This window comes from Octodon degus, unplaced genomic scaffold (assembly GCF_000260255.1).
Source record: "Octodon degus isolate 3935 unplaced genomic scaffold, OctDeg1.0 scaffold00409, whole genome shotgun sequence".
NCBI classification, from domain to species: domain Eukaryota; kingdom Metazoa; phylum Chordata; class Mammalia; order Rodentia; family Octodontidae; genus Octodon; species Octodon degus.
The window spans coordinates 162,223-175,400 of NW_004524985.1; the positions used below are offsets into that span (position 1 = coordinate 162,223).

The window sequence follows — 13,178 nt, forward strand, 5'->3', positions numbered from 1 at the left end:
GGCGCGGCGGCCGCACACGCCGTTCAGGGCCCCGCCGGCCAGCGCCGCCACGGCCGCCGCGCCCACCGAGCCCGACACCAGCAGCTCCTGCCACAGCGCGTCCAGCCCGAGCTGCCGCTTGAGCAGCAGCATGGCCCCGGACACCACGCCGGTGTCGTAGCCGAACAGGAAGCCGCCGAGCGCCGAGAACACGGCCGCCACGTACACGAAGGCGGGGGTCTCGTCCTGCTGGAACTGGCGCCGCGCCGCGCGCTCCAGGTCGCCGCCCGCGCCCGTGCGCTCCAGGCCGGCGCCCGCCTCGGCCGCCAGCAGGCTGCGCTCCCCGGCGCCGCTCGCCGCGTCGGGCTCGGGCTGCTTCCGGCGCCGCTCGCCCATCAGGCTGCTCAGACTCCGCAGCGTGTACTCCGCATTCGCGCTCGCCTTGCGGGACATAAGGCAGGGGCCCGGGGCGCCGGGCTGCGCGCCGCCGCCTCGCCGCCTGCGGGCCCCGCGCGGGCTGAGGGAGAAAGTTGCGCCCGCGCCGCCGCCTCACACTCGCACCCTCGCCTCAGACTCGCGCCCCGCGCCTGCCTGCCGAGCTGGCGCTGCGGAGCGGCGGGAGGCGGGGCCGCGGTCACGTGCAGTGGGGCGGGGCCAGACCTCGCTCCGCCCCCTGTGGGCGTGGCTCGGGCCTCTCCCTGCTATCTTGAAGCCCTCCCGGGCTTGGGGACCTGTGCAGACAGGACAGCAGAGCTGCACCGGGCGGGGATGCTAAGGAGACCAGGGTGTGGGCGGGAAGAAACCCTGAGGCGGTCCGAGCTTGCTCTTCGAGCCACCGGGACAGCCGAGGCGGGGACGGGCCTACGGAAAAGCAAGTTGTCCTGCTGTGGCGCACAGCAAGGATGCTTCCTCCCGCGGCGTGGTGACGGCGCCCGGGGCGTCCAGCTTTCCTCTGGCCGGGAGTCCGCCCCGAGCAGCCGGAGCCACAGCCTCCGGTCGCTGACACCCGCTGCCGGTCCCTTCCCCAGCCGCGCTCGTGCCAAAGGGGCGGTGCGTCTCGGAGCTCCAGGACGGAGATAAAAATCGCTCCGAGGGGCTCCCAGATCTCCTCTAGGTCCCGGGCGCTGAAGGAAAATGTGCGCGTCCGCCCTTATGTAACCCGAGATCCCCACTGCTGGAGGGAAGCCGGGGTGCACCTCGCTGCCGGCCGTCTCCACCTGCCTCCCAGCTCGCGAGCTACCTTCCCACGGCCACCCCAGCTCCGTTTACCTAACGCCGAACGAGCGTTATTGGACACCGTGGATTTTATTATCCAGTCGGTTGCCCTTTGTCGGTTTGAGTTTTCTGTTTTTCCAAATTCTGTCAGTGTTACAGTCCCACCACGAGACAGAAAGTTGACCTGTCCCTCCGAGGCGTTTTGATGCTTCAGCCGGAGCCCCCGGTGAGACATTCAATTACTTCTGCAATTCCAGGGTTCCCTTCTCTTATTAGAGCAAAATGCTTCTCCAAGAGGGGACCTATTTTTCATACTGTCTCTCAGACCTTTTACTGGACCGGAAAAGGGTGTCCTGGTTTGGTTTGGTTTGGTTTGGTTTGGTTTGGTTTGGTTTGGTTTGGTTTGGTTTGGTTTGGTTTGGTTTGGTTTGCATCTCCGTTCCAATAAAAGGTTATATTAGAATTGGTCTAAATTGCTTTCCTGTGGGTTATCAGTCATGATTATATCCATAGCATAGCACATTACAACAATTAGGAAAATTGAATTAATAAGCTCAAAGGCTTTACTGATTAAATTGATTGTATAAGTTTAAACTAAGGCGAGGATGTGCCATCTTGCCCAGCGATGCGTTTAGAGAAAGCCTTAGGCTCTGGAGCTCAGAGCTCTGCGATCTCCGACTTAGGACAGGTTCCGGAAGAGCGCGCCTTTTTCGTGCTCGCGGCGTGTAGCAAAACTGCGCCCCCTGCTGCTGAGCTGGCCTCCCCGGCTTCTGAAGAGAAGGGCTCCCCAGAAGAGAAGCAGCTGGACAAGACCCTGTTTTCTTCTTGTTGAGAGGAAACAAGCTGTTTTAAACTCAGCTGGTGTAGCGAACACCTTGGCTCCTAATCATGCCAGGCTAAAAATTCAGCTTTGCAGTCAGAGAACACTACACTGTGCAGTTCACCTCTGAAAAGAAACGTGGCATAGAGACAGGCTCCCCCTGGAAAGTTAAAGCACGCTCGCCTCTACTGTTGGAGGGAGCCAGGTTCGAGGTACACCAGATCCCAAGTCTAAAATGCAGTTCCCTGAAGTCTGCCAGATCTTCTGGACGTTCAGAACTGTCAACAAACCACAGATTCATTTTTGTTGGTTCTCGTTTGCTGAGCACTGGTGCAACAAATCCTTCCCAAGTTGAGGAAGTGTGACACGTTCTTTAAATGCAATTAATTACTATCTAACAATAAATTATAAGCATCATTGTTGCTTTGTGATGCCACAGTGTTCAGTTTTAAGGACCTTTGTTTTACAAGCGCTAGGTAGGCTAGGACCACATGGGGAAAAGGACAGCCGTAGGTTTTAGCTACATGTGCTGAATATGGAGCGAAGACATTGGTAACTCATCCAGTAGAAATGTTCCTCGTTGTTGAGAGAGGATAGAGGGATTGGTAGCAGAATATTTTATTTATGTTCATTGGATTTTTTTTTTTCATTCATTTTTTGTATTTGGTACAGGGTCTCACTTGGCATCTTGGACTCATTGTTTCCCCAGTGCTGGAATTACAGGCATCGGCCACCACGCCGGGATTTGGTAGCTGGTTTAACACCCCCCCCGGGGGGGGGCAGGGGCCAGTGTGTGGCTTGCGGGACTGGGAATCGAACCCTGGTCCCCGCACTTGCTAAAGCGGGTACTTAGTCCACTGAGTGATCTCACCGGCCCCGGATGTCTATTTTTAAGTACATGAATAATGTATCCTTATACGAAAACATACTAACAGTAGATAACACCAAAGACACTCCTAAATCATTTCCCCCATTGTAACATACCCTTTTTCCTGAATTTTGTGTGTGTGCGAAGGTATGGACACAGTAAAATACAGGGGTGGTTTGTTTGATTCTGTATTATTTAGGTAACAAGAAATAGAAACCCCAAACCAAAGTGGTTTCAGCCAAAAATAAGATGGCTTCACACAAAAGTAAATATGCCATATCAAGACATGATCCCTGACTCCGCTCTGCTTCTCCTAGTCTCAAAATTAGATCCCATTCTCAAATTTCATGTTGTGCCCAAAAGGGTGGCGCAAGCTCCAGCTCTGTAGGCCATCTCCTTATGTCTGAGGGCTTCTTTGTCTGACTCTCTAACAAATTGTTTACCGTATCTAATTGAATTGACAATTATGTGTGCCCCTTCCTGGCCCAATTACTGTGTCTGGAGATAGCAGTTTGATGATAGATAGATAGATAGATAGATAGATAATCAACACTCACATTTTGAGCTTATGCCAAGCCATGTGTGCTGATATTATAGAGCATGTTTCCGTAAGAAATTTGGTATACTGGTTTGCCAAAGACAGGGAAATAAAGGCTAGCAGAAAATTAGATTTAAGAGACCATAAGAACCTACTAAAGTAATATGGCATAAAAGCCAAGTAAAGCACTTCAGGAAGGAAGGATTGGCTAAAAGAATAAAACATTACATAGAGATCAAAGAGAATGAAAACTCAGAAAATCATTAAATTTGACTACTAGACAGACAATCAATGGTAACTGCTGAGAATTAGAACTGTTTTGATGATATTAGAAACTTAGTAATGTCAAAAGCCTACCCTATTTTTTAGCCTTTTTACTGTACCTATAGTAGGTGGTAGCATCAGAATAAATTGCTAATAGTCACAAAGATAAAGCACAACCCCTCCAGCTTAGTTATGATGTATAGTATGAGGGTCTTAGGGGCTTGGTACTTCCCCCACAAGTCTTGTCTATCTTTGATTACTCCAAAGAAGAAGGAGGCAGAAAGAGGAAAGCTGAAAAAGAGGAAAAGAAAAGATGGCCAGCATCCATCAAAGAAAACTATCCTACCCAGAACTGTCTCTGCTGGAATATAGGGAGCAGGAAGACAAGAAAGAAGAAAGTGTGAATGAGATTTTACCACATTGACCCTGCCCTCTAGCAGCCATGACCCAATCAGGAATCAAATCCGTCGCACATCATATCACCTCCTCCCCCATCCTTAGACAGGAAGGGTTCAATGCTTCTTCCTCGTGAGACTTTAAAGAGAGCATATTCAATCAAGAGCAGATTAATGGAAATAGCAAACCCATAGGCTCAATTGTCTGAATATCTCTTGGCAAATGTAATAAAGGTGAGAACAGCTTAAAGAGTTGTGGAGATCAAGAGCAAAGGTGAAGGCAGGAGCTAGACATAACTTGAATTTATTGAGATGCCACAGTGAAAAGAGGAAACTGACGATTTGAGAAGCTGAGTGATTGATAGAGTCCCAAAGAAAGCAAAGAAGGACCAGGGATATAGCTCAGCAGTATAAGTGCCTACCTGGCAAGTGCAGGGTCTGGAGTTTGTTCCCTGGTTCGGGAAGAGAGAGAGAGAGAGAGAGCAAGATTTTCAGAGGTGAAGCTGACCTAGCTCTAAGGAGGAGAGATGCATCTTCCTCTCACAAGATAAGCTGAAAAGAATCGTGAGAGAGAAATTGATATTAATAACAAAAAGAGGATAAGAGGACCCTTAAGTTCACAGGTATTTTGGGGGCCTGAGAAATGGAGGGTTCTTCTGCCTATCTAGGATGCACAAGTTTGAATCTTCAATCCATACTTGCTTGAGTGTGTTGGTTTTAGGAACTTATTCTCTGTAAAAGGGAGATACTAATCTTGTATTTGCATTTAGGTGATTTCAATTCTAGCAGAAAATCCATAGTCAAACTGCCATGAACACTACAGAAATATGTTATTGTATAAATCTGAATGTCCTGATGTTAGGTAGCATCAGTAATAGTATGATTAATTCCTAGAAAATGGTTTCAAGGCCCAAATTTACCCACTTCTCAACTCTGCTGTCCTTGTGTGTTGGTCTTGATGTTCTCTGGCTTCCCTCAAAATGGCAATAGGGCTGTAACTTTGCCAGCTATAAGTGTTTTGAGTGAATACACAGAAGCACTATACCTACTCTCGATCCCCATGTAATATATTCCAGGTAATAAATAAAGCACATACCCATACATAAATATTTATGTATTAGTAGATATTAGTATATCTACTAATGCTATAGCAGACAGAAATACCAAAACAACACCCAGGATTTGGAGGCAGATTTATTTTACATCAACAGTCACTGATTGTGGTCATTCCCAGAATATCAGGCTCCAATTTCTGGTGCTCTAGCGCTTATATAGGACAAGCAAGCAGGAAGTGCAGAGGCAGAATGCCTTCTCCAATGAGGATTGACTCTTACAACATGCACCATAAAGACCAGCTGTGCATCACAGTGAGAAGCCATTTCTAAGAGACAGAAGCAACTGAACTGTAACAGGAACTATTACCTGGGCAACTAAGAAACTGAACTGTACTGAAGGGGATGGGGATCACTTTCTGTTACACTAATACAAAGTATAATGTGCCAGACCATTGTTAAGGACAAAAACTCCAGTGAAGTTCAACTCTGATTGCAGAAGGTCAAGGTTTTACTTAATGACCCACGCAAGTAGCTTTGTAGGACAGTTAAAGATGAAACAAAACCTTAAACTTGGTTTGCAATTTCAGGGCATCTTTCAATAAGCAGGATCCAGTCATCTGAAACAAGACCAGTGGGAAGTATTTGTTTCCAAAGAAAATCACTAATGGAAGCTAATTCCCTGTGTTTAATTAAGAAGTGATTGATTTGGAGTGAGCCTGGTTCTTCAGTCTATTTCAATCTTGCAGTTAGTTACTGGAAAACATCTTTCAAGTGGATTTGGTAGTGATGAATTCCTCACAAATCACTCTGCAGTTGAACAGTTTTATTTGTTTTGTTTTGAGTTTTGCATTTTTCATCTAAATTGTGAACTCAATTGTAACACTGACACTATTGAAAATAGCAAGAGTGGTACTATTACACAGGGGCTTTGTCCAACTGAGTGAATTTATGACGTTAAAACAAAGGAAACTATGCAGCTCAAATGACCAATTTGTTTTAATAGTTGGCTGGGGTAGTTTCATAAGTTAATAAAATCCTGCTTCCCTACAATATTCCTTCAACTCAAGAGAACAAGAAACTTTTAATTTGATAAGGTAAATCTGTGACTCATTGGTCCTACAAATTGGATGACATTGACAAACACTGTTAAAATACTCTCCAGACACTGTTTATTAGAAGGATGATGATGTCTTTCCAACCAATATTACTTGCACGTGAAAAATATAAATATCATTTAAATCACCTTATACAACTTACAAAAGAATGCTATTGTAATTTCCCTCCAAATTCATTCTCATAATTTTTACAACATATACCATGGATTTGTGTGTGTGTGTGTGTGTGTGTGTGTGTGTGTGTGTAGTCCTGGTTCTCAAATCCGTGGTGTGAGGCATGCACCATTCTTTCTATGGAATATTTTTATACTTAAAATACACCAAATTTCCTAAGGGCAATGTTTTGTGGGTATTTCAATAACCACAACTTAGAGGAGAAGAGGTTTAATTTGACCCATGGTTGCAGAAATTTCAGTTCCCAGACAAATGGTTCCAAGGCAAGAATATGATGGTAACAATGCTGCCCACTTAGTGATATCTGTGAAGCATAAGAGCACCAGAGAGGAAAGAGTCGGGGGCCAGATATAGGCCCCAAGGTCACAAATCTGTGACCTTCCTAGACACATGCAAGAGACTTCCAGGCCAATCAAGTTGACCAGTAAGCATAACCATCCCAGAAAATTCTAAACTCCTTGTAACATTGGATTTTCATTCAGAGTCTAAACGTGTGAGGCAGAGACTATTTATGTTATACATAGCTGATCATTGGATTTGCTTGGGCAGCACTGAGTGAAGAAGAACTGTCTTAGGCCACATATAAAATATAAATAGTGTAAGTGTTCAATAATAAAAGTATTTTACAAAATAACACAAGTTTAATAATGAAGAAAACTTGCATACTTACTTAATAACAACTCTTTATCTTCACAGGCACACATGTGAACCTGTAGTTCAAATGCATGGTATTGGTAATCACTAGGTTTTAGTGTCAATTTGCACCAGCACATATAATGCCTGATACAGCAGACTCCTTTTGCACTAGCTGTGGGTGTGGGCCTGGGAGATGGAGTTAGTGTCCTCCCTTCTGTGTCATCCCTCTGTTGCCTGCACGATCTGTACTTTATACCACACAGGTGAGTCATGGAAAGTCTCCGTGCATGCCACACAATATTGTTAAAAGTTTACTCTCTGTGGAACTGTATTAATCACTCTCTGCGCAGCCCAAGGGCTACAAGTTGAATCTCCTTCCTTAGGAGGAAGACAGAACATTCTCTACTCTCCTACTGTGACTTTCAAAAACTGTGGATTCTTTCAAATAGGTGTAATTAGTAGGATTTTATCTAGAGGTTGGCCCATAATTAGAGAATATCTGTCATAAGTGAGAGCAGGGCCAACATTTGCCTTGTTGAATGTTGCATCCCTCAAGTCCAGCACAGTCGTCCTGTATGTAGGGGTTCAGGGAGTAGTAACTACATGAGCATGTGAGGAGTGAGTGTGTGGCATCCTCCTGAATGGGGCCTGGTTAGTCGGGGTGCCTAAGTCATAACTTTCCACACCTGTAGGTAATCTAATGAAACAATAACTCTAGGTAATACAGTGTGCCTGTGTAGCATGACGCTTAACTCCAGATCTACATGTAGTTCAAGCAGTCATTAGGTTTTAACCAATCAAAACACAATAAAGCTTTCTTTTTATCAAGAAATACAGTATAAACTGTAGCTTGATAGAGAAATAAATGTTTTATTTCTTAAGCCTTTACTTTGAGCAAAGCAATTTGCATTGCCTTCAAATGTCATTGTTTTTGCTGGGTGAAACTCTGTGTGTGTGTGTGTGTGTGTGTGTGTGTGTGTACGTGTGTACAATGCACAGAATTTTTGAGGGGTATTAGGAACTGATTCCTACACATTCTAGGCAACTCTTCCACTACTTCCACTAAGCTACATCCCCACATACTGAAGGGCTGAAATTAAAATTTAAAAAGTGAAATCATATTTTTGTTCTCTAATCTAAAACTTTAACATAAAAAACAAAATTATTAGCGGAGGGTAATTTTTTGTTTTTGTTACCAAGGACTGAACCCAGGGCTTCCAGCTTTCTAGGCAAGCATTCTACTGCTGAGCCAAATTCCCAGCCCCATGAAAAACAAAATTACTACAAAAATTTTTTCTTATTCCTATTCATAATTGATTTTGAAATTGTTTATGAAATATGAACTAGTTAGACAAAAAATAGCCTTACCATCTACTTGATAATTTCTGTATTTATCTGGCCTACCAGTGATCACTCTCTGGTTTTTGCCATCATTTTGGAGAGCCCCAGCTGACAAGTGACAAACTTTGTTTTACGTCCAAATGAATAGACCTCTTACTAATTTACTAACCTTTGCTTACCATTCTGTAATTTTGCACATTCTTCTGAGACAATTCTCCAATGAAGAAATGTCATAAACTCCAAAACATCAAGTAGGAATAAGTACCTTGAAAAATGTTACAAAAGAAAATCTTGGTAAATCTTGAAGCTGAAAGCTATGTCAATATGCATATCAATTAGTGGCCTATCCTATGAGGAAATTGCTCTAGAAATTTCCTAGAAAACAAAAAGGAGATGAACCATCTTAGTAGCTTTTCCTGGTACCAAAATAAATGAGTAGTCAAAAAAAAGCTTCCTGCTGTGAAAAAGCATTTGTCAGAGTGCAACACAAAAAAAGAAATGTGTTTCTGAGCTGAGGAACTAAGATGATTTCATCATCTTTTCTAAGCCATCTTTGTTTTAAGAGATGCTTGCGTGATTTAGAGATTTCAGTGAACAAGTTATTGCCAGGATCTGATGATGACAGAGCTGCCAATCACTTCATCAGGGAGTGATTTGGTAAGGAACCAAGAATGTAACAGTGCACTGAGAAGAAAAGCAAAGTTAATTTCTTCGCTATGATCTTGTTTTATAAAACTGCTGTGAAATTTCCATGCAAGAGCCCGAGGGTGGTCACAGCTATTTCTCATAGATCTACAGGCTAAGCATAGACTCATCTTTCAATTGCCATCTTGATGGATGGAAGACTGATAGTGAGAAAAATAGAGGGAAAAGCAGTCTACTAGCACAGTACTCATAATTTGAAAGCCTTTGTTGACATTAAAACATAAACTTCCAGGTCTTTTTTATAGATGTGTAACAGATTGTTTGTGTCTTTATTTATTTATTATGTATTTAGTACAGGGTCTACAGGGTCTCACTGCATAGATTGGACTCGCAGTGATCCTCCTGTTTTTAGCCTCCCAAGTGCTGGGATTACAAATGTGCGCCACCAAGCCCAGTCTCACTTGCCCTCTCAGCAAACCCCAGAGGCAGGATCAGTACAGCACATGGGGGATCGAACCCGGTCCCTGCACCTACCTAAGCAGGTGTGTTAGTCCACTGAGCTATCTGGCTGTGTGCCTTTACTTTTAAGACCTCATTTTCTACTTGAAAATTTTTGATGGTATATTCTGATGCAGCCTGTATTACTGTGTTTTGTTTTTGTCGTTTGAGATGAGATTTCATTCTTTTACATGGGCTGGTCCTAAATCCTGGGTTCAAGCTCTTCCCCTGCCTGCAGTGTCTCAAGTCACTGGGTCTATAGGTGCCAACCACAACACCCGGCTACAACTGTATTCTTACTTTAAAATTTCCAAATAATTATAAAAAAATAAAAATAGATAAATAAAATAAAATTTCCAAATAAGTAACAGACTTCCATCATAGCTTGATACCCTTTCACATTTAGACATCCTTTCTCTGTTTGGGGGAGGAGCCTAAATTACAAGCCTTGCCTTCCAAAATAGAAACCAGCAGCTCACTTTCCCAGGATTCCCTAGAGTTAGGGGCAGAGATATGATCCAGGCTGAGACAATCAAACTGATTGGGAATCTACTCTCCCAGTTTGATTCTCTGGCCTTTGCAAAGTTTCTATGATTACTATTTATGATTCTATTATAAAAATCAATCATATATGTTTATTTACAAAATGTATGACAAGGACATTGCAAGTACTAGGAAAGGAGAAATGAAAATGCACACTTGCAGCTTTCTCATCCTATGCGTGACGTAGCACAAAAATAAAAGATGTACGCTATAAAACCTCAAACTAGCACCAAAAGTAATGCAGCATCAAAAATAATGCAGGAGAGATTATAGCAGTTAACTCAAGTTGCTTCAATTTTTAAAATTTTATTTGCTCTTCTTTTGGAAGGTTAAAATGAGAAATGAGTAAAAGAAGAAGGAACAGGTGAGGACTACTAAAGAAAAATTACAAGATGATACATTTAAACTTAACCAAACCAGTAATCCCATTGAAGAGAAATAATAGGACAAAGTTAATAAAATTAGGTATAAAATGCAAAACTCAGCTCTGCTGCCTGTAAGAAACTTACTTTAAGAGAATTGACATATAAAATATTTATATTGTTCATGTTATAGGAATGGACAAACATAAACTATGCTAACATTCAAAAGAAAGCTTTAGTAGATAAATAAAAATACAATTTCAGAATAAACACTATCAATAGAATAATTTCATAATGTAAAAGGGTCATTCCAACAGGAAAATATAATTGTAAAAATTTAAGCGTCTAGAAGCAGAGCCTCAACATACATGATTGTTATGAAGGAAAATACACAAAACCATTGTTACAGTCAGAGGTATCAATGCTACTCTCTCAGTACTTGAAGGAACTAATGCACGGAAAATATTGTGGAATAAGGATATAAAATGTCACCAGGCATGGTGGCATACCCGTGTAATTCCAGCACGTGAGAGGCAGAGGTAGGAGAGTCGTTGCGAGTTCTAGGCCATCTTAGGCTACAAAGAGCTTAAAGCCAGCCTGAACTGCATAGCAAGACCCTCTCTGGGAAGATAAAAATAAACAAACAAAGCAAACAAATAAAAAGATGTAAAATGTTCAACAAAACTATACTAACCAATGGCCTATGGAAGCAAAATACAAACTCATTTCAAGTGCACATAGAAAATTTACTCATGGTAGACTACCCTTCATCTTTCGTATGAGCTGCATACCTACTGATTGGTGTCACCCACACCCAGTGCAAGTCTTCCCTCTTCAGTAAATCCATCATCCACAAACAGGACTATGCTTGCCAATCTGGGAACGAATCCAGTATCACATGCCCATGATCCAGTAATCCCCCAAATGTCCCCTATGAGCACTTGAGTCTTTCAGGAGGAACATCTAGATATGAGCCATAACAGAACTTGTTCTTTTCAGGTAATGAAAAGTTCTATGCAGCTATCAGGAATAACACAAAGCACTCCTTTGTTTTTTACCCGGTGCCCACCCAATGATAACATCGTACAAGACTTCAGTATTGCAAGTAGGTTATTCACACTGATATCATGAAGACATGGAACAAATTCTTCCATTACCACAAAGATCCCTTGTGTCCTTTATAGCCATACTGACTTTCTCCTTCCCTTCCCTTCCCTTGTCTTTGACCTCAGACATCACTGATCTGTTCTTCATTTCTATAATTTGTATTTCTTAATTTTTGTAAAACCTTTATTTATTTATTTATTTATTTGGTACAGGATCTTGCTACACAGCTTGGACTCCTAGTGTTCTTCCTGTCTTAGCCTCCCCAGCACAGACTGGTATTACAGGCATGCACCACCATGCTCAGTTTCTGTGGCTGACTCTGCGCAAGGCCAGCATAGCATGCGGTACCAGGGATCGAACCTGGGTCTTTGTGCTTGCCAGGCAGGTGCTTAGACTGCCAACCTATCTCCCTGGCCCAATAGTTGATCATTTTAAGAATGTTAATTAAATTGTTCTGGTTGGAACTCCAACACTATTTGGCCGGCCCTGCAACACACACACACACACACACACACACACACACGTAATTAAAAAGTAATCATGCATGTATATAAACTTTTTCCTCAGAATAATTCTCTAGAGACTTATTCAGGTTGCCCCAAATATCAATATTGCATTCTTTTTGCTGCTATATGGATATACTAAAATTTGTTTAATCATTCATCAGTGAACATGAGGATTCTTTCTAATTTGAAGATATTATTAATAAAGTTGCTGTAAGCATTTTGTGGCAGTATAAATTTCTGAAATAAATGTCTAAGGGTGTCATTGCTGTGTTAAAAGATTGGTGCATGTTTAGTTCTTTAAGAAACTGTCAAAATGTTCTACAGGGCACTGAAACTATCATTCACCCATTTATTCATTCTGCAGCTGCAGATTCTCAGGATCCTGCTTAGGCTTTGGAGCTGCCACTGTGTTTCCATTTGTCCCTTCTCAGAAGTAGCAGTGGTGTTGTGGCTTCACTTTGCATTTCCTTAAAGGCTATGATGGTGAGCCCCTGTCAAGTCCTGTTTGCTTATATTCTCTTCACTGAAATACCTCTTCGCTCCCTTTGCCCATTTTTAAATTAGATTGTTTGGTTTGTTTGGTTTTTTTTACTTTTGACCTTCAAGAATTATTTATATGTTCTAGATATTAATCTTTCATTGGATATATATATATATGTATATATATGCAAATGTTTTCTCTCAGTACATAGCTCAACTTTTCATCCTTTTCACAAGGAGTTTTGCAGAGCGATAGTTTTCAATTTTGATGAAGTCTAACTTAATTTTTTTTTATGGGTTATATGTCTGGTTTCAAGCTTAAGAACTCATAGCCCAATCTTAGGTCCTACAGATTTTTTTCCTATGTGTTTTCTAGGCTTATTATCATTTATTGTCATATTTAATGTTTTCATGCATTTTGAGTAAATTTTTGTAGATAGTGGGTGACTTAGGTCAATGTCAACTTTTTCGCCTATGATGTCATTCGCTCCAGCATAATTTTTGTTGAAAAGGTTAGCTTTCTCCTACAGAATTGCATTTGTGCTTTTGTGAAAAATTGTTTGGGTAGATATGGGAGTATCTCAGTGGTAGAGCACTTGTGTAGTATATGTGAGGCCCTGGGCTTAATCTCCTGCAA

At 42.3% G+C, this 13,178-nt stretch overlaps 1 protein-coding gene across 1 annotated transcript in view; it reads right to left on the reverse strand.

Annotated features, from left to right (window-relative positions):
* Nucleotides 1-562, reverse strand: part of LOC101578521 (proton myo-inositol cotransporter-like) — a gene marked incomplete at its 3' end in the record, with an annotated part of 110,969 nt that extends 110,407 nt beyond the window's left edge. Inside the window, exon 1 of the mRNA XM_023708601.1 lies at nucleotides 12-562. Within this exon, the coding sequence (XP_023564369.1) occupies nucleotides 12-432 (421 nt within the window). The remainder of the gene's footprint in view (nucleotides 1-11) is intronic.
* Between the last annotated feature and the right edge of the window lie 12,616 nt (nucleotides 563-13,178).